The 22,364-nt window shown below is 42.2% G+C and overlaps 2 protein-coding genes across 3 annotated transcripts in view; one reads left to right on the top strand and one right to left on the bottom strand.

The window, feature by feature from the left end:
* RAD50 (RAD50 double strand break repair protein) overlaps positions 1-22,364 on the top strand; it is a 258,175-nt gene that overhangs the window by 111,325 nt on the left and 124,486 nt on the right. The window lies entirely within an intron of this gene.
* On the bottom strand, positions 3,068-20,703 carry IRF1 (interferon regulatory factor 1). 2 transcript variants are annotated; one of them, XM_061617057.1, is made up of 10 exons: positions 20,559-20,703; positions 13,922-14,015; positions 12,985-13,084; positions 11,178-11,354; positions 10,535-10,563; positions 8,272-8,401; positions 7,542-7,661; positions 6,582-6,613; positions 5,424-5,556; positions 3,068-4,037 (listed from the first exon to the last, which is right to left on the bottom strand). In XM_061617057.1, exons 2-10 carry the CDS (start codon positions 14,006-14,008, stop codon positions 3,946-3,948), a joined length of 900 nt encoding a protein of 299 aa, XP_061473041.1. In that variant the 5' UTR covers positions 14,009-14,015; positions 20,559-20,703; the 3' UTR covers positions 3,068-3,945. The 2 variants fall into 2 exon arrangements, with proteins under 2 accessions (XP_061473041.1, XP_061473040.1); XM_061617056.1 differs by lacking the exon at positions 20,559-20,703 and adding an exon at positions 19,674-20,017.

Below are 22,364 nucleotides of genomic sequence, written 5' to 3'. Positions count from 1 at the left end.
AGTGTTTCTCCACCTGAATTCTAGTTTTCAAAAAAACCCGAAAACCTGGCCCTGATCTTTAGAAATCAAAATCAGAATACATGCTGGGTGCATATTTGCCATTTTTACCAGGCGAAACAAAATATGCTTTCCAAGACATATTGGGGCCAAATGTGGCCTTCCAGTGCTCTCTGTCTCACCCTCTGGGCTCTCCCTAGGCTGCCCCCCCCCGACCACCACTCCTCGATGGCCCTGCTGCATGCCCTCCTCTTGTGCTTTGGTCTGGCTGGAATGTTTCCTTGGACTGCGGTTGTTTATTTGGATTGTTTGGATAGGAACTAGAGGTGTATCTGCATGTAGAAACCTCTGACTTTTGCATGGGTAGAATGTAGCTTCCTGTTCCAAGGTAAGAGTCACACCTGTTGTTCTGCCCATTTTTGCATTTGGATCCACCCACCGCTGCCATGCGGCCCTTGGAAGGATGCCTACAAGGGAATGTGCTTCTTGGTTTGAAAAAGGGGTCCTCACTCCTGCATTCCAGTAATTAATTGTTTCAGCTATTACATGGGGGGAAGGAATGTTATTTGGTTGCTGCTTTCAGGCTCGAGCCACATGTGTGGAACTATTGACTGCAATCTGATCTGATTCTCATTAAGCAGTCTTAATTGTTTCTCTAGCCAACAAACTTACTGTGTATTGAGCAGGGAGGGATGGCAACAGAGGGATTATAGGTTAAAAAATTAGTTCCAGTTATACAGAATGCAAAGACAACTTGTCGCTAGCTCTGTAGGACATGTTTATTCATAGCGCATGGAAGAAGAGCCAAAGCCTTCTTTACACAAGAGGGTAGGCTCCATGAATATTTAAAAAATATTCTGTAAGCATGAAATTCCTTGCTAGAAACAAAAACAACTAAGAAGAGCCCTGCTGGATCAGACCCAAGGCCCAAATAATCCAGCATATGCCTGTGGGATGCCCACAAGCAGGACATGAGCATAATAGCCCTCTCTGATTCCCAGCAAATGGCAGGCAGAGGCACACAGCAGAGGTAGAATATAACCATCATGGCTATTAGCCATTGATAAGCCTTATCCTTTCGGTAACATAGGAAGATAGAAAGCTGCCTTATACTGAGTAAAACCATTCATCCATCTAGTTCAGTACTGTCTGCACTGACTGGCAGCAGCTCTGCAGGCTTTCAGAGTGCTGTCCCAGTCCTATTTGGAGATGTGACCCTCAGCATGCAAAGCAAATGCTCTGCCACTGAGCCATGGCCACTCCTCCATGAATTGGTCTAATCTGGTCAAGCCTACCCAAATATGTAAAGTTGATGGGTATTGTATTTTAATCTGTACTTTTAGTTTATAATGTATTTTATTCGTTTGGCTTTTGTGAAACTTTTTTTACCATTGATTTTTTTATGGACAATTTTAATGTATATTTCATGTTTTTTTAAACCACTTAGAAGTTTTATTTACAGTTAAGCGGTATACAAATTTTGTTCAACAAATAAAAACGATCCTCTTTTAAAGCCATCCAAGTCAGTGGCCATCTCTACATACAAATCTTGTGGGAGTGAATGCCAAATGCATGATTGGGAATCAAGAACTTAAAGCACACTGGAAACAATGAGGAAAAGTGCTGTGTTCTTCTAACACTCCCCAGTGGCATGCTGTTTCCTTACTATGTGGGATTTTTCCTGTCCCAAACGTGTAGCACATACTCTTCACCGTGAGAACTTCAACCAACAGGGATCTTTTGTTTAAGGAAATTCTCAGTAAGGTTTGTGTGTTAAAAGCACATGTGAAAACAACAGCCTTGTAGCACCTTAAAGACAAACAATGATCACTGCATAAGCTTTCAAGGACTGGCCTGAGCAGCAGGATTTTAATATGACATAATTCATGCCAGTGACTACATCTTGGGCAAAACTACTCTTCAACAGCTGATGTAGCAGAGGCAGACAGCTTGAGCTACTAACCAGGAAGTCCCTGGTTCAAATCTCCTCTGGCTATATGGCTTAAGCCTCACTTATTTGTTCATTCATTTAAAAGCATTTTTATACCACTTTTTCAAAAAAATCTCTAAGTGGTCTTAGCCATGCACACCCTATAGGAATAATAATACAGACCTATCTAGCAGGGTTATCTTCAGCCTTAAAACAAGAAAATGAGTTGTTTCCAGTGTTAGTCATACTCAGAGTAGACCCATTAAAATTAATGGACAAGACTAATTGAGGTGCATTATTTCAATGGGTCTACTCTGATTCAAACTTAGTTCGTGACAACCCAATGTTATGTGAAGTAGTTTGAATGCCCAATAGTAATCTATAAATGCTCCAGTGTTATAATTACAGGCATATGATTGAATATGGCAGTTTTCACTTGAGCAGTGATAGGGCAAATCCAAGAGGATCAAGGAAGCAGAGGACCTATGGCTGTTTGCCCTATGCCCATGGGGTACAGATGTCACCAGCTAATGGATTAGTTGGGGGGGACACACAGCATCTTTTTAGAAAAATTACCTTTAGTCTGTTTATAAAACAAAATATAGATAAATATGTATGGAGGAAACTTTAATTACTGATTGCCTTTCATTATAATTTTTTCCATTTTTGCATAGCAAAATAATGCTGTTAAAACTATGCAGAAATCAAAAGTAAATTATTATTATTTTATTATAGAGGGTAATGAAGGGGCAACAATATTATTATTACTACTACTACTTACATAAAAATTGCCCCAACGCATCTTATAAAAAGATACAAAAGAAATTACAGCATATTCTGCACTGATCTCCCAGCAGGTATTAATGAGAAACCATCAGGCTGATCCTCCTAGTAATAAAGCAAGGTTGCCACGGACTTTTGCTGATTGGAATTTACTTGTGAATAAGCTTTATAAGAGGACATGGTCATGGGATGGGCATTGCTGAACAATATGGCACTACATTAAGTGCTGTGCAGAGCTGCTGTCCTAATTCCACTCCCAACTAGAAGAGCTGTGGTATGGAGACAATCTTAGTCAAGAAGCCAATCCAGAATATTTCCCCCATTTCTTTCTGGCATCACCAACATGACAACAAGAAACAAAATATACAAAATCTTTATTAAAATAATTGTAAACTTTCTATATACATAAGTACGAGGAAACAACTGAAGTTGCAGCCTAGCAATCTGATGGTTGCCAAACCACTCTTGATCTTGTATACGCTTTGCTAAAAATTCTATGGACTCTCAAAAATACTTGTTCAGAGGTCTCTTGACAATGGCACCGTATAATAAACTGAATATTCAGCATTTAAAGATGGGCAATGTGTTTGGCCCTCTGAAAAACTGATAAGACAGTAAACTGAAATATGTCACAAGGAAACCACTAAAATGTCTTATGAGTAAAATTCAGGAATACCTAACATATGGAACAAAGTGTGTATCTGGTTTTCACATTTTATAGAGCTAAACATATTTACAAAACTGGGGATCTGAGGCTGACATGGGCTTCAGATCACAAGAAAGAAGATCCCCATGACTGAATGCAAAAACATGTAATTACTGTCTTAACTTAGTTAAGTGTTTCACCAATCTTCCACAGGGATGCAATGATGACAAGTATAAGCTATGGATGTGATTAAAAATTTGCCATTTTGTTAAAGGTGAAAAGCACCTTTTCATGTATAATGCATGTTAAAAAATAGTTTGAGCCCTGGCCATATTAATGTATGAACAAATTAAGGGGGGAAAGCAGCAACAATGACTTAATTGGCTCATGATACAAACAACTGAAGTGCCCACAGTTTCTACCACAAAGGTATCTTCTCTTATCCCCAGATGATATACTCTTGGTTTCACCTTTTCAGCTCTAAACATTGAGAAGAGCATTAGCAACTCTTCCCATTTGGTTCCATTTCACAGATGAGATAAGGAACAAAACAGTGCAGCCTTAGTGGTTAAAAAAAAAAGAAAGAGGTTTATATGCTACAAGATATGGGGGGCAAACATGTTCTTAGCGAATCCACCAAAGGAAAATCCAGGCTGTTTTTCATGTCAAATGGCATTAATTCTGCAGAAACAAAGTAAATTTGATTATGATGATTAAATTGATCACAAGGTAAATATCCCCACACACACCTAACAAAACATACAGGTTTATAATGAACCACTGCTGACTAATAAAAGCAGGGGTCATGGAACTAGAGATGCATAACTAACAGTGCAATTTATACATGTTTACAGTAGCTACTCTATGGTAAATGAGTATAACATTGCAGCATGATTTCAGGCATAGACATCATCAAAAGAAATCAACAGAACAGTTCGGTTAAATGTGCATCTACATCTTACCCTCAAAACATCATATGAGATATGATAATATGAGGATGGAGAATTTATATGGTCCACATACCGCACATCTAGCTTACCAAGACTTCTTTTTGCAAAGGAAAGGTGGTTTTGACAATAAAATTAATGAGATTCCTATAAGGAACCTCCAGAATCCATGGTGTGTCATGCCCGTGTTCTCTTACTGCCTTAAGCATCACTTGAGAACACCAAGACATCGTATCTTAATGTACAAAGGCTGCCCCAGTTAGCCTTTGAGAGAAGAAAACAGCCCTGCCTTGCAAACGAGTACAAGCCTATTCTGATGACTGGAGGCTTTTATACTTGTTCACTGTATTTGGGCCTTTTGGCATAAAATGCAGTGTGGTACAGTGCACAGAATGCTAGCTGTGAATGCAAGAAGCCAGTTTCACATATACATAGTCATCACTTGATGATTTCAGCATCAACTGATGACTTACATGCGAGAACGAGCCATCACAGATCAAAAAGCACAGGCAAAACTCACATAATCTCCCACTTGGAATGTAATCGAGTCACTCTGCTGCAAGGCACAGAGACAAGGGCATGCGGAAGGAACTCAAGTGTCAAAAGCTTGGCCAATTTCTCTCTTTCCTAAAGTGTGTTTGGAGGATAAAATCTGTAATGGTGTACAAGGCAGAGTGGGGAACAATGGCTTTCCTGCTGATTACTGGAGGGGATTGGGGCAGGGCAGGCACAAAGTCTGGGCTGTGCAGGTGTACCAGAGGTCCCGCCATTTTGATGGCAGCAGTCCCACTGGTGATACGATGCAGCCCAGCCTGGCCACTGCCCTGCCCCATCCCCATCCAGGTAAGCAGCAGTGACACCACTGTCAAGAGGGCAGCTCCATACCTCTGTCCCACCATGCACGCCACTCCTGGATAATACAGCATATGTAGCTATATTACATCTTGACATTAGGATAAGATGGGGAAGAACTGTACATAAATAAATGTCATGACCCTCACTGATGATGCAAACCCCATGCATTTCGCAAGAATTTGCTGTGAGCTGGGATGTTAATCCCACTGGCTACTTTTTTCTGCCTTCAGCTGTATTCTGAATGTAAAACAGAAGGCAGTTATACCTGCATTTGTGTCAATGTCAGCATCTTGGTCCTCTATGTTAAGGTCAAAGAAGAAAGTTTGCATGCCAGTTTCATTGATTAGGAATCCTTTCCCACCAACATTGGTTTGGTACCAATCAGAACTGTTAAGTAGCTGTTAGGAAACAAACAGGGAAAACATTTTAAACCAGCTTTCCATATCTGTATTCAGTTAAGTTCAACAGCCACTATCATCCATCTTTCAAATGGATAAGTTACAACATAGGTAAGGGAAACTTGTAATTCAGTGCATATACGTTGGCATAAATGCTAGTGACCTCTGAGTTACACAGGTCTCTCTGTCAGGCAAAATGGGAAGGGGCAATAAAATCAACCACATTTCTTATTCTATGTATCTCTAATTCACTTCAACAAATGCTGCACTAACTGCTTCTGCCAAGTTCAAACACAAAAACTTAATAAAAATTAAAATAAGGGCCTTATCTTTTTTTATTCATTTATATTGCCAGATCATTCCCCCAGCAGAGAAGCAGCTCCAGAGCCTCTATTGGGATATTGGATGCTCAGCTTCTGTGGCCTCTCTTCCATCCTAAGAGGGACCTTCAGCTCCCTGGCCTGAGGGAGCAGCAATGTGATGCTCACCTATGGCAGCTGAACTCCCCACATGCACATGTCACTCAGGGCTTGCAGATTAGGCCCAAACTCAGGATTTTCTCCTATTTCAGTAGCTATCATGGCTTACTGATAATTTAGCCCAAGCTGGGGTAAGGCTCTTAGGAACGTAGGAGGCTACCTTATACTAAGTCAGACCATTCGTCCATCTAGTTCAGTACTGTCTACACTGACTGGCGGTGGCTCTCCAGGATTATAGGCAGGGGTCTCCCCTAGCCCTACCTGAAGATGCTGGGGGATTGAACCTGAGACCTTCTGCATGCAAAGCAGAACCGCTGAGCTATAGCCCTTCACCATTCTGTTGACTCAGGGCCTTCATGTGAACCTAGGACAATGCCTTATGTTGGTTCAGGACATTGGCCTATCTAGCCCAGTCTACCCTGATTGAGAGCACCTCCTCTCAGGGCATCAGTGGGTTGGGTGCAGATGGGAAAATGCCTTACTCTGTAGTACATATGAACACCTAGATCATGCCAACATTATTCTGAAAGGAAAAGGCAGTCTTACCAAGTTCAGTTTATCGTCATCCTCATCAGTTCCTGTGATGTTATATGAAGTCATTGAAGGAAGAAAAGAAGAGAAAAAGCATACTCAATGCAGCTAAAGAGTTTTTGTTGACTAAATCTTTATTGATTGTTTCCCAATTTCCACCGCCAACTGTAACAGTTATAATTTCTAATCACATGACCAAACAATGTAAAATTGATCATTAGTTTACACAAAGAATTATATTGATTTTTATAGGATTTACACGTTTGTCGCTAGCACAGGAATCGCTCCCTTTCTAGCAAAGGGTACAATCCAGGTGAAAATTAAGCAAGTTTATGTCCCATTTATTTAAACATATCATTATCTTCCCCATTAAAGAGCCAGTGTGGTATAGTCTTTAGAGTGTTGGACTACAACCTGGGAGAGCAGGGTTCGAATCCCCACACAGCCATGAAGCTCACTGGGTGACCGTGGGCCAGTCACTGCCTCTCAGCCTCAGAGGAAGACAATGGTAAACCCCCTCTGAATACCGCCTACCATGAAAACCCTATTCGTAGGGTCGCCATAAGTCAGGATCAACTTGAAGGCAGGCCAACAACAAACAACAATATTTCCCATTGAAATCAGTGAGATTTAAGAGTGCTTATCTTTGGCTGGCTCAGGACTGAAATGCTTTAGAGTCCAAGCAAGCCATTGCCTTCGTAGGTGGTATAATCAGAAGAATATTTTGGGCAAGTAAAATCTGTCCAACTTTAAAGCTGCAATCTTATGCACAGTTACCCAGGAAGTCCTACTGAACAAAGTAGACCTTACTTCTGAATAAGCATGAAGAAGATGTGGCTACATGTTTAGATAATTTTATGTTTTAAAAGTCACACTAGCTTACATAACCCTTGCCATCCTATATTCTTGGTTCGTTCTCTCAACTCAGTTATGATCAATCCATTACCCAACAGTTATGGACAATGAAATACCAACCATCAGAGGAGGATGTGATGGGCGACACTTGAAGTCGATACATGTCGTTTGTGCTGTCAGGCAACTGAACGTCTAGTGGGCATCCCCAGTCATTATTGTTTAGGTTACATGTGGAGAGATCTGAAAAGACATAGAAACTTAGTGAGTTTCAGCTGCACAGCCCTACTCCCTCACCAAAGATCTTGAGGGGAGCTGCTGCTCCCCCATCCCTAGGAAGAACAAGGGGGAGAGCAGGAAATGCTGTCTGTATCATCCTGGTTCCTTATAGACACCATGTAATTTCTATCCCTGTACTAGAATGGTGTGTGATTTTAGGCATGTTCAGACTTTTGCCTGAACACCAATACTCAGAAGTATGACCAAGGGCAGGGATGTGCACACAGACCTCCCACACTGTGTCATGCCCTCCCAGTCCCTGACATTTAATGTGTTCTGTGGGGAAGGTCTGCAGAGGGATCCTACCAGAAGATGAGACTCCTCCACATAGTCATGGATCCTGCTTTATCAGGATATCATTTATTTTAAGAATCTTCTGTAAGTTGCTCTGAAAGCCTTTTGTGGCTATAAAAATAAATAACAGGTAGCCTGCCCACCCACTGCAGTTCTTCCCAGACAAATCGCAACCACCTGGGTGTATTGGGTGGATTCTAGCGCTTGATTTCTTTACATTGAGATTAATAGCGCCACCATTTGAAAACTACAGAAAAAGATGGTTCAGGTTGTCTCTCACCTCCTAATGTGCTCCCCACCTCTATTTTCTCAGGTGGGTAGCTCAGAAGTGCATAGTTACTGTGGTCATCTGGTAGCTGAATGCTGCTTGTTGCATTGGCTGTTTCTTCTGTCTTGATATCGTCCACTGACTGCAAAAAAAAAAGGACCTCTATTGTCAAAATGTCTACCTAATATTAAGACTGAAAGTATCACCTGCCCAGGCCCTACATCTGACCATGCATGATGTCAGGTAAGGGGTGGGTAAGGGCAGAGCTTCAAAGGAACAACCACGAGATTAAAGTGGGTTCCCAATAGTTCCTTTGCTGAAGCAGGGCACACTCCCAACTGCTCACCAGCTGATGGGTGGTAAGAGTGCACCTTGCTCAAGGAGGAGAAAACAGTTTCCATTCAATGGAAACCACTTCTCTTTCCCAGCACTGCTCTTTGAAGCTGCCCTGCATGGCTCCTTTCTATCTCTGACATCCAGGAAGGAAATGTGGGGAGTCTTCCAAAGCATATGGCTGGCAATGCCCCTTGGGCTGTGGTTCCCAAGCTTGGGACGCACAAGGGATTTTCACAGGTGGGTGGGACACTCACTTGTTGATTATGTGATGTCTTATGTCATAATTTGTCATCATACGATTGTCAACTGGGTTACCCCACTCATCTGTCAAAGCTAGTCCATGCAGTGGTCCCACAACCCTAACTTAAACCAATCTAAGGCATACATTTCTTAACCATTGATGACCTATGAATTTTTAAAAAAATTTTTTTAAAAGCAGATCATGGAGGATAAGGCTATCAATGGCTACTGGCCATGATGGCTGTGTTCTGCCAGCATAGTCAGACGCAGTATGCTTCTGAAAACCAGTTCCTGGTAGCCACAGGTGGGGAGAGCGCTCTTGCACTCAGGTCCTGCTTGTGGGCTTCCCAAGGGTATCTGGTTGGCCACTGTGAGAACAGGATGCTGGACTAGATGGGCCACTGGCCTAGTAGGCTCTGCTTATATTCTTAACTGGAATCATCCCTTTGGCAAAAGCAATCTGTGGATGCTTTGCTTTCAGTGTCTGAGATTATTTTCAGTTTAACAAAATTATCTATTGTATTTTGTGGAAACTTCTAGGTTGCAATCCTAAAAAGCCAAAGCTTGAGTGGGGATGGCAGACTGAATGCTGCCGAAAGTATTTTGAAAATTCCATGAATGTGAATTCTGTTCCACTCTAGGTTAGGATCCAAGTCTACACATGTTAGGCTATGAGATTCAAACAAATGTTTCACTTGCTTGTGTTATGCCATATCCAGAAGACATTGTATTTCGAGGAGGTTTAGGCTGGTGTACCCACTCATTCTTCACACGCGTAGGGATCCTTTCTGGACCCGAAAGCATAACTGGCTGACTCCTACCTATAATGGTTATTTTTCTGTGAAATATTCTCTGACTAGCTGTATTGCCACATATGCAATGTGCCCTTTAGCATGCCTACTTTGGTATATTTAGGAACTTGAAACGATGCATATCAGAGGCCATTACATGAGGCCTATATTGCTAACCAGAGCTAGGAGGCAGAATGCCTTCCTTCAGGAGCTAAAACAGCTTTTCTGCAGTTCCCAGCCCAGCACTGTGCTGGGTCATGACCTGCAAGCTCAGCACGTGGCCATGGGAAGCCATGCCAGGTAGCAGGAGGCCTCATCATCATGTGACCACAGCAGTGTGAGAACATGAGAATATACGGCAAAACAAATGGGAATATTCCCTTTGGTGCAGACCACCTGACTCTTGCACATGGAGAGGGCTCATGGTCTTATGCTCTGCAACCTGTTGCTTAGGTTGAGGAAACTCACTAGTCAGCTACCAATCCCAGCTACTTCCTAGTTTATCAGAATCTTTTGACTAGGACAGTACACAAGTAAGAGGCTGTAGTAAACAACTCAGGATTGTCTTTCTGTAACATAAAAATGTCACCTCAGCTGCATGAGGCTCAAGGGCCTCTGCTATAAAAGCTTGCTCATAGCAGCACCAGTTGGACACAAGGCAGGGCGATGAGGCATGCAGAGGCTTGCCACCCAACCCACAGAGACTGGCAATACTGGTGTCCCAATAGTGAGGAAGGCTACAACAGTCTCCTGTTCCTACTATCAAACTTATCTTTTAAATAAACTATATTAGCATCTAGTTCTGATGTCTTGAATTGCTCCATTGGGATACAATAAGATCCCTAGCGCAGGCTTAGCAGCCCTGGGTATGAGAAGGAGTGTTACAGCTTGATAGAGTGAATACATACCTTTCTTTTCAGAACCTTTGATTTCTTTTCTGTTCATGAAACACAAAAGTACAGACTTAGTGCAAAGAAATGCATTTATGAGAAGGAAACTACAGAGAATTTAGACAGTATCAGGTGTCATCAATTTTATGGCACAATTTCTCTCTTATCACTTGAAATATTAATGGTATTCTTATGCCCTGCAAGGCTATGCCCCTTAAGGTTTTCTACTGATTTTGATAGAAGTTTACAGGCCATAATGGCAACCATGGGATGACAATAAACAATAGCTGTTCATGGAGAGCACCACAGAGGCTTTATATGGAACACATTTTCCATCCTGAGCTACCTCCTTTTGCCAACAGTGAGTTTTAGGGGTATACTGAAAGTAAAACTAAAGAAGAGCCCTGCTGGATCAGATCAAATCCCCATCTAGTCCAGCATCCCTTTTCCTTACACTGGGCAACCAGGTATCTGTGAGGAGAGAGGCGGGATATGAGTGTGACAGCTCCCTCCCATGGTTGGTATTTAGAGCCATGAAGCCTCTCATACTAAAGGGCTATATAGCCATTATGCAGCCAATGATAGCCTCATTCTCAATGAATATATAGTGAGTTCTGAAAAAATGTCCGTTATCAGTGAAAAGGGACTGCACCCTTCATACCTTTTTTCTGTGACTTTGCTGAGGGTTCCAACATCCTGTAGACCCGGACAGCACTTGAACCTTTGCTAATGCTTTTGTCCTTCACCTCTTCAATATCAGGCAATGAATTCATGGCACAGCGGAAATTTGCCTTCCAGGTTTTGGGATCAGGCTCTTTATCTCCTGGTTTATACCTTCCTATATAATGACAGACAGTGTAAATCTGAGTTGAGCAACATGCAACCTAAGAAGTAGATATAGCCAACAATACCTAAAATCCAGTCACCTGGCCTGAGAAGAACCCAACCAACACATTCATATGTGTAATACTGGATCATTTCAGCCTGTGTAGCTCAAGGTAACTCACACAAACAAACATGATTGTACATGCTTCCTTTTGTTTGTGGCCACACCTTCTGCCAATGCCTTATTGTAATTGTGATTTCTAATTGGTTATTACAAATTAATAGCCCATTAGCCCATTGCCCATAGAACTCTTGTTTATTGAGCAGCTGATAAAATAGCAGTAGTAGTAGCAGTAACAATACTTGATAACAGCAATAATAATTGATTTGCTTGTCACTTTCTACCAAAACAAGTATCAAATCAACTTACAACAATAAGCGGCACACTTCTGCACCTTATAACAACAATAATAATCACATTAAAAAGTGTTCATCTGCCATAGTCAATTAAGAAACAAAGTATCCTTCCTGCATACTACAGCAGGATGAACAGCCAAATACAAACTAAGTAGTAGCAGTAAATAATGTTTCCATTTCTGACCAGCACAGGGAGGACAACTGCATTGCTGGACAAGGGCTTAGGAAGGCAGTCACAACCTCATGGCTAGCATCATCATAGATAGATAGATAGATAGATAGATAGATAGATAGATAGATAGATAGATAGATAGATAGATAGATAGATAGATAGATAGATAGATAGATAGATAGATAGATAGATAGATAGATAGATAGATAGATAGATAGATAGATAGATAGATAGATATTCCTGCATTGAGCAGGGGTTGGACTCGATGGCCTTATAGGCCCCTTCCAACTCTACTATTCTATGATTCTATGATACATAGACAGACAGGCAGGCAGGCAGGCAGACGAGAGCTAGTGTAGTGCTATGGCTAGCGTGTTTGAGTCTAAGAAACTGAGGTTCACATCTATTGTGATCCCAAGAGCTGGCCACTTCACATGTTACTATTTTAAGATGTATACCTAAATATGTTTTCAACAGACAACTAAAAATACTGTTGTGTTTGAGAAAAACAATAGTCTGGAAACGGGAACATCAGAGAGCTGGAATTAGTTGACCGCTCCCTGCCATGTGTACAGTTGCTGGCAATCCCTGAGTAAAATAATATTTAGATTGGCATTGGGCAAATTATTAGTCAGTTTAGCTGATGCACCTGGAAGCAGTTCCACAAAGAGCCATGATCTTGTATTAGTTTTGAGCTCTGCCATGCAAATAGATTACCTAAATAAGCAGGTGAGAGAGAGAGAGTACATGTTGTCAGAACCAACTCTCACTTTCAGTGGTTCTGTGTATAAAATGCTGGTCTGAGATCCTCCAACAAATAAAAACAAACAAAACAACAGTATTAGCCACAGCTGGAAGACAGGCTCACACTCCTTTTAATAGTTTTGTCTAGTGTACATAGTGGCCACAATCATTCAAATTACTATTTGTGTAACTGGAGGAGAAAGAGGTGGGGCATAAAGGCACTGCCCCTTTTGCCAATGTAAATATGTTGGTTCCTCACAAAAGTAATGGTATTGGACTTATTTGTGGCTACATGGAAGGAAGCTCTTACCAGTATGAATGGCCCAGTTTCTGAAAAGGCTGGCATCCTTTTCCAGCTCCCAGCCATGCTTGGCTGCATGTTTCCATGGGATCTGGAACAACTTTTCTTCCTGTAATTCAACAGTATAGTTCTGAGTGGATATCCCTGAGTTATATATGGAAGACAGTATCAAGAAAACTCAAGACGTCAAAGGAACTGGGGAATGAAGCAAGTACTGCAGTCTTTCTGTGCACATCTATGCAATTTTTCTACTGGTAGTTTAATACAATACCACATAACAGCCAAATGAAGAAGAGACTCTGATGTATGATTTTGTTTCATAGAATGTACTGTTAACACGCAGCATTCTGGGGATGTTAACCACAGAGAACCCTATCAGCTTGGTCTGGGGATCTTACACATCTCAATGTGTTTAGCATTAAAAAAAATAAACAAGTGTGAAAGTAAGAATCTGGATTAAATCTATATTAACACATTGAGGTATGGCATGAAGTGAATAACGTGATTATTTAATTCTGTGCAGAGTATCAAGGTGAATTAGATTTGCATACTAAGTTCCTCCCATCATTTTAGTCTTGATCCCATTAAACAATTAGGGTTGTACCTGATTTAAGATTCATTGTAGATCTATTGAAATCAATAGAATTCAGTTAGACATGAGGCTACTCTTAAGTATGACTTAGTTGGATGATAACTTGTGTCACTGAAGCACTGGATAAATTAATTTTTCCAACAATGGAATTCTCAGCAAAATTTATCTACTGTCACAGGCCACCAATTGCTGGGATCTCACTTTTTTTCTGACCACAATGTGATATTTTCCCATAACATAGATAAGCTTCTTGTAATCTCTTTAGTGAGGACTTGATTTGTGTTTGAACTTAAAACTGATAAAATTAAAAGGCTATTTTTTTTAAAGAGAGAGGGGGAAAAAAGAAACCCATACCTTGTTTATCCAGTGAAGTCCAGGGATTTCATTGGAATTAATCTGCAGTTCTAGCCAAGGCCTCATGCGCATTCTAGTTTGTGGCATTTTGGCTCTGAAGAGAGAAGAATTTGAACTTGTAAGCAGAAGACTAAACATTCTGTCTTGCAGGGCCAGGTGCCCACTGTTACTACGAAATTTACTATAATTGATATGTTTTCACAAAAGTCAAACTGTCTTATGATTTATCCATCCCCCATTTTTCTTCCCAGGAGATCTGTGTTTCTATTTATATAGCACTATGGTGTTTTATAGAATACAAGATATCAGATCCCTGCCCCAAGGAGCTAACAATCGAAAACTCTAAAACACAGGTGTAACAAAACACTTGAAGCAGGAGTAATAGGCAATTAATCCAGTTCATTTCTACTTAGGCATGAGAGCTAAAGATTATCATCATTTTATTTCCTATAATGTTGAACAGGTTCAGCAATTGGTCAAAGACAGACTTCGTAGCTAGAGGAGGGATTTCAACCCGAGTTTCCCATTTCCAAACCCAACACTCTGGCTATTAAACCACATCGGCGTCTACTTCCTCAATGTTTCCAAATCACAAATGTTTTTCTAATCTCATGAGATCTAGCTAAAATGCTGACTTTGACTTTGCTAGCAGAATCTTTGAAAAATACATGTGGGCACTACTTGCCTACCGATTGAATATGGTATCTAAGGACCCACCAGAGAAATTCAGAAATAAGTCAAAAGGGTGCCTGTAGGTAGTACTGCCGTGGGATGGGCAATAAAGCTTTCACTTCAGGGTTGGACTCGTCCAAAATGCTGTTGGTAAATGCTTGAAAACCATTGTTTTCTGCCTGTTTCAAATTGAAGGTTAGAAATCGGCTGGTGTTTGATGACTTTTAATCAGTGGTTCTGAAATTTCTCTCACACACATCAACACGTCTCCCATAGATTTCTCCAGTGGCTGTTTGCTACAGATCCCAAATATATTTCCAAGGATATCTGTTCCTAGAGAGTGTTGGACAGGCCTGTTGTTGGGGTCAACCTGAAAGCATGGCCTCAGTCTCCTGCAGCTACGGACCATATTGGAAGATTGATAGTGGTGGGGAATCTGTCTTTTAGGGATGCTTGTCTGCCACTACTGATCTTACCGAGGAGCCCTGTATAAGATTTGGAGGAACCCCCAAATTCCTTGGAACGCAGTTTGAAAACCACCACCCTTTTTTAAAAAAGTATGTTTTTATTCAACATCACATCTTAAGATTGCATTTGCCTGGTATCCTGTGGTATCACTTCAAAAATTCATTCTGGTGCAGTAGCTGTGTTTGTCCCTTGTAGCAAAACCAACAGTTAGTCTTCCAAGAATCGTTTACCCGTTTAATTGGGCTGGCAAATTGACAGTATTAAGTGTGCTGTACTCCAGAAAAAAATAGCAAAAGATGAAACTGTGTCCCTCCTGAAGTTGTTTTCATCATTAATTTTTGATGTTGATCAGAAGGAATATCTTTGTTTTCTGTGCCCATGTACACAAGGCACCCCACTGGGCTCAACAGATCTGTTGCTGCCCTACCCTGCTGAGTGTGCACATGAGCAGTGCACGAGGGCTGTCTGGAGAATGGCAGGTCTACAACTGCCTCCCATCTCTCTGCCCCACCCTCTCCCTGAGCTTATGTAACTTGAGTGAATGGAGGGGAAGGGCTAGGTGCGGATATCAGGCATGTACAGACCTCCCATTCTCTGACATGCACTTGGGCATTGCTGGACTGCATGTAAATCAAATGGGGCAGAGGAGAGAAACAGGGCTCAGATGAGCCCCAAAGGAATCTCTCTCTTTCTCTCTCTCTGCGCACATAGGTGGGATTCTGCCCTGTGTTTTTTCAAAGTGCATCCACTGATCTTACATTCTTCGCAATGCCACTTATTTAGCAATAACAGCTCTTGGGAACAACTATGCCTTGTGTCCTATTTTCTCCCCTCAAGCCAAAATATTGGCATTACCCAAACATCCAAATCCAGTGATCTGAAAACACATTTTTCTTGAGCAACCTCATCAAAGCAGTGGTAGCAGGGATAGAATTACTCTTTTCAAGGGGGAGGTGAGCTTCATCAACAAACATTTTCCTCAAAAATGTTCCCATGCAATTTTTTGCATGCTACATTTCTTTTTGGAAGCCCTCTTGTTTCCTAGGGATGTCTAGTTAAACTGAATGCTGGCCGCTAACATGTAATGAAACACTTGTGACTTAAAGCAACAATATTGCTTGTAGTTTCTTGTCCCTTTTAAACCAATATAATATTATGCATTCTTAAGGAATCTTTACCGTTCTGCTATATTGATATGTTACTGCTATCTTGCAAGGATTATGACAGCTATGTAAGAATATCAGCAGCAGTTCATTTGAGCAAACAATTGTTACTGTAAGAAATGTTTGGATGGAAAGTGTATCTATGGCATTGATAATTTTAAGGGCTGGATATGCTCAGCAGCAATCTGATCAACACGTTCAACATGCATTGGTAATTTTTTATTTTAAGAGGCTTTAGTCTTTCAGTGTAGAAAAAGCCAGCTAAGAAATGTGGGGGACATGCAGAAGACTAATCCATTATATGGCCAAAAACATGTTAATTCTCTGATTTTTTTCCCTCCCTCTGAAAACACTAGAACCTCCCAGTAGTCTTCCAATGAAACATACTGGAAGAAGGTTCAGATCAAACAAATGGAAGCACTTCCTCAAGCTATACACAATCACCTTCCAAATGCCACTACCACATATGGCTTTTTTAAAAGTCTAGACAAAATTGTAGAGGCTGATTCTGTGGAAAGTTATAAGCCACAACAGCTAGGAATGTAACCTTCGTTGTCAGAGGCAAAATGGCTCCAATCACCAGATACTGTGGCTTTCACCACCTCATTTCAATCCCTTATTGTCTTTTTCCTACATCAAGGGTTGTCAAGCTTTCTAACTTCAGAGAATGCTTTCCCACATCACTTTTCCGCCATGGAACTCCTATGCATGTCCAAATGCACATGTTCAGTTCAGTCATGAAATACACTGACTAGGTCACCTGGGCCTCAACACTGCCTTGCATAAATGCACCCTGTGACAGAGCCTACCCGGCTCACTCCTGCAACTGCACAGAACCTTAAGAAGAGCAGGGGAAGACTGGTGATAGAGGGCAGGCTGAATCCCAGGGAGGCTTATCCGCCATTATCTATCTTTAAATTGAAGAATCCCACAGTAAGCTTCCAAGGGATCCTAGCATCCCTTGGAGTATAATTCAAAACCACTGTTCTGTGGCATCTGTGCAATGCCACTAGTGCATTTGACAACATATTTAATTTTTAATTTAATTTAATTACATGTATAGCCTGCCTTTCTTTTCCTGATAGAAACCCAAGGCGGCTTACACATGGTTCCCAGGTGGTCTCCCATCCAGGCACTGCCCAGTCCTGACCCTGCTTAGCTTCAGCAGGGAGCTGGCCTTATGTGCCTTCAGACCATAGCCTGGGACCATATGTGCTCTAGTTTGTGACCTGCACTGCCCAATCCACAGGTGTGCAAATTTGCAGCATGGGTTAGAGTGGAGGTTCTCAGACTGTAATCTAGAGACCACCAGTGGTCCCCAGGCTTCATTCAGGTGCTCCGTGGCATGTCAATAGATTTGTGGTTGAAGATGAGAGGCTTCGTATTAAATAGTCACATTAATTTTTAATTGTATTTCTTTGCTTCTTTTTTCTTACTGTGTTTTATTGCTTCTTTTATTTCTTATGGAAATCTAAGGAACTCAAATTGTAAAACAAGAAAATACATTATATATGAAATATAAGAAGCAATAAAGATACAATTCAAAATCATGCAGCATCTAGCACAGCACCTTACAATTGCTACACTAGGCAGAAAAATCATTAAATAGTCTGCCAAGGCCCTCAGCTATTTTCAAGTGGTCCACAGGGAGGCAAAAGTTTGGGTCAGAGCAATCAAGCTGGGTCCAAATGATGTATATTGCATCATTGCCTACTTTAGTGTTGTCTTTTGGTTAAAGGCTGCTCAGCAGAAGTAGCAGAAACAATCCTGAGGCAACAACCAGTGCTCAACATAACCCTAACACTGTAGTAAAAGACAAGACAAGATATATTTGGACACATAGAAAAGATACACAACCACTGCAAATAATAAGAGAACCCCAACATAACGAAGTGAAATAACCTGCAGCAACCTGTCTCATAGTGGGGAATGAAAGGGATAAAGGATTGTAAAGCACTCTGCATACTAACAACCTCAGCCTAAACACACTCAGAAGCAACTCCCATTCAGTTCAATGGAGTTTACATCCACTTAATTAATTAATTAATTAATTAAACAAACTAACTTGTATACCGCCCCATAGCCAAAGTTCTCTGGGCGGTTTACAATAGGTTTAGGGGATGAGCAGTACACAATTAACTGCTTCAGTTCCATTGAAAGGACTTAATTGCACTTAAATGTATTGGGAATGGCTGTTAGGGAGAAGGAAAAGCTGTGTCACATATTATAAACTCGGGAATGTTTATAAAGCAGCAGGAGGCACATCGGGGAGATTTGCTGTTTTGGCCCAAGTGAACACAAGGCCTGCCAATTTCCTGTTTGCAAAATTCTCTGGATTGGGATGAGTAAGGAACAACAGACCCTGCAGAGTTACTAAGAAGGGTCCAGACTTTACTGTTTTAATCCTTAACCAAAAATACCTAGGAAGAAACAGTCCAAGAATGTCTGCTGCTGCCTAGAATCCTCCTCCTGTCTAACAGATAGTGTAAGAGGAAGAAGCTTCTGCATTCAAACTAGCAGTGGCATATCTGGCAATTAGAGTTTGGGCTCAGAGTGCCCTACACAGTGAAGATAAATGGCCCAAGATCTGTCCTGTGGTCCACAGAACTAATTGCCCATTCAACATGTCCTACAAGTGGATATTGTTCTTCTCCAGATGAATTTTGTTCTGGTTGGTTTCCTGATTGCTTCCTGCTGAGCAAAATACATGCATTACACTAATCTCTGTAGCTCCTGTGCAAAGAATATTCCACCAAGTCAAGTAAGGACATTTCTGCATTGTCTCTTATTTTTGAAGGAGGCAAAAACTGTTGCATTGGATTCCTTTTGTCTATTGTTTCATGAGATTTGCAGGAACAGCAACCACTTTTTGGCTGGAAATCCTACACAAGCTTACTTGGGAGTGACTCCAGAGGCTAATAAACATACATAGGACTGAGCAGTGCATTTTCTCTTTTAAAGTCTGGAATATGCCTTTTTCCCTATACCTTGCCCCAAATTTAAAGAATATCAAACTTTTTTTTATAGAGAAAAATAAAATCCACTTCCTTTCAGCCAATTCCCCTAGGCATACCTTCTCATGCCCAGCATGTTCTGCGCCTGTTGCTGCCTAAGCAGCCCCCCCCAAGACCTTCAGCCTTTCCCAACATTCCTTCCAAAACGCTTGATTATTTTTTCTGCCCATCTTCCTGACACTTATCGAGGGTGTCAAAGAAGGTTGGTTGGTTGGTTGGTTGGTTCTCCCCCCCCCCGTTCTCTTTTTCTTTTTTTACAAGCTTTACTTCCTGGTCCAACAACAAAATAAGCAGCAACACCCATTGTCAGTCATGTCGTTAACCAATTTCCCTTTGGCAACACTACATTTAAAAAAAACACCTGAATAAGCAGGGCTATTGATTTTTTGCACCCTAACTAATGAAGTGATTCTAGAGGCAATTAAAAAACAACACCTCTCTATAGCAATACTAGTCAGGAAGGTGCCACGCCCACCCGGCCTGGATCTTGTAGGGGCACAGGACTGGATTCCGTGTGCGATCTGCATCGGGACCTTATCTCCTGCATTTCGGGCTTCACTTTTGGATTCCACTTTGAGATATATGTCATCTTCTGTACTCAGGATGACCCGCTTAGATAGCCGCTTCATGCATTTTGCGGCCCATGAAATCTGGTAGGCTTTAAGGTGCCCCGGATGCGTTGCTGTTTGTGGATCTAACAAACTTAACGCGGTTACCCTCTCAGGAGTAAGCCCCGTGCTTCTCCTGACAGCCTGCAAACGCAGCCAGCCCCTCTCCCAGCTAGCCAACTCGGAATGAAAGAAACTGCACTCGACTTTTGGAACATCGTTCACACAGGTTAAAAAAAAAGTTACTGATTAAACTCCTCGCTTGCTTTGCCAAACTTAGCTCGATTGCCGGCGGTAGCCTTTTGCCTTTGATCTCCAGGAAATTGAGGGCAAGCCATCAAGAGAAAGCAGCTTACAGTGATCTCAGAGTGCCAGCCCGATCCCCACACTTCCTCGATCCCCCACAATACGCGCGCTACTTCCCCAACCCTCGCCTCGAGACGAAAAAGGTTTTTTTCCTGCAGTGATTGATCTCGCGTGGAGATCGGCTGATGAATCCTACTCGTGTCTGTTCAGAAGCAATTCCTATCGGGTTCAACGACACTGACTCCCAAACAAGTGTGCATAATACGACTGCAGCCTTAGGCACAAGTCCTATGCACACTTACTAGGGGAGCAAGCCCATTAACATTTACAGCCTTAGGATTGCTCCGTTAATTTCTTAACTGCGCCAGGCGCTGCGTAAGTCGCAGGACGCTGAGATGTCACCCACCTTCCTGCTCTTGTTTTAAGCGGATCACACAGCCGGAATGAACTCCTTCTCCTGCAAGAGAATCGCAGCTTCTGCAGGCTCTGAATCAGGAGCCGGCTGTATTATTCGGCAGATCCCTGGGAATCCCCGGCCGAGGACACAAGCGCCGCCGCGACGTCCAATCAGCGCGCTGGAATGTGCCCGGCAGCGTCCAATTAGCGCTCTCGGCGGAGTGCGCTGCCGGCGGAGCATCATTTCGTGGAAATCAGACTGTTGCAGCACTAGCGGCCGAAGGGGAAGTCCTGCTTCCCTTCCCCCGCCTCTTTCCCAGGCTGCAGCCGCCTGCTGTTCTGCGCGTCAGCGGGGAGAGCGCAAGCGCGCGCACACACAATCTGCTTAAGAGTCCATGTGGTGCGCTGTCAGTTCTTGGGCCTCTGCAGAAGTCCTGCCAGTCCAACGCACACACAGACACACACGTTTCCAAACATGCGACAACTGAAAGTATTGTGCTCGCCCAGTTTCCCAGGGTCAGAGACTTCCAAGGATTCCAGCACTTACCCAGAGTTTGGTTTCCTTGGTATGAACGTCCCCGGAGACTGCGATGTCTTTAGGGTATATGGTTTTATTGATAGGTATATACAACCTGAATATAAGATGGAAGGGATCGCAGCACAAACGCTCCAACAGATCTTGCTCCCCCGTTAGGCTTCCAGGGCCATAGCTTTGCATTCAGCACAGAGAGGAAACCAGGTCTCCGTGTCTACCAGCTCCAGACCAGATTAGCAAAGGCTAGCTCCGGGGCTGCCGTTCTACCTACAAGATAATGTCCGAGCAGGGGAGGCCTACCTGCAAGAGCGAGATCCACAGAGAGGCAGAATTCACGCTGCTTTTACTGAAATATCTAATAAGGCACCAATGTCACACTTGTGTCTGACTTTAAAATGGAAATCACACACTTCATTCTTCGTGCGTACCTCCAGAAAATTTTAGTTTTAGAATGTGTAGTAGTCTTTATGGTGCCACAAGATTCTTTGTTGTTTTTGCTGAACTTAGTAGTATCTGCATGAGTTACTCTTGTGGGCATGTCTCCTGATCCTAAAGACAAAAGCCCAGTGCTTCCTCTAACAGAAGGTGATTCTGCTGCTGGTTCTCTGCTACTGACAGACAAGCTTCTCTTTGGCTCACATCCGATTGGTTCAGAAATAACCCTATGAGGCTCAGTTTTGTGGGAAAAGTCAAAAGGTTGGGTATGTTAGCCTGCAGAAGAGACAATAAAAATGTGGTAAAAGATCCAAGTTCAAATATGTGAAAGGCTGTCACATAGATGATGGAGTAATATTTTCAATTGCTCTGACTGGTAGGACCCAAACCAATGGGTTCAAATTACAAGAAAGGAGATTTAGGGTAGAGACACACTTACTGTTGTGCCAGTTCCAGTGTGTTTTCATCTCTGTTTTCTGAAAAGAGGGTACATGATGCTAGTCAAACTCCGCCCCTCTTTACTACAAAATCTGGTCAGATCAGCTCAAGTGTTTTTTTCCCCCCAATTCAGCTTCAGACAGATTTTGCAACTAATTGGTAGATCAACTTGTTGCCCCTCCAGATGTGGCCAGTGGAGACACTTTTCTGTAGGCTCAAGCAGAGACAATGATTGGTCCAACACTTTGCTTGGGCGGTCCTGAAAGGCCTGAAGTCAGCGGTGAGGAAGGGAGATGTGTTCAGACAAAGGCAGAGTTGCTTCAAAACACAGCCAGAAAAAAACGTTCTCACTGCTTTTGAAGGAACTAGTGTGCTCACAGCCTCAGCCTATTCATTAGGGAGATGTGA

Source organism: Rhineura floridana, chromosome 3 (assembly GCF_030035675.1).
Source record: "Rhineura floridana isolate rRhiFlo1 chromosome 3, rRhiFlo1.hap2, whole genome shotgun sequence".
Lineage (NCBI taxonomy): Eukaryota > Metazoa > Chordata > Lepidosauria > Squamata > Rhineuridae > Rhineura > Rhineura floridana.
This window is presented reverse-complemented; position numbering and strand designations above follow the sequence as displayed.

Excerpts from the sequence above, each read along its gene's own strand:
- IRF1 (XM_061617056.1), bottom strand. The coding sequence starts at position 19,867 with ATGAAGCGGCTATCTAAGCGGGTCATCCTGAGTACAGAAGATGACATA. Across the intron at positions 14,016-19,673 it reads ACTAGTATTGCTATAGAGAG|AGCCAAAATGCCACAAACTA; the intron begins GTGTTGTTTTTT and ends TTCTCTCTTCAG. Across the intron at positions 13,085-13,921 it reads GACTTCACTGGATAAACAAG|GAAGAAAAGTTGTTCCAGAT; the intron begins GTATGGGTTTCT and ends GTTGAATTACAG.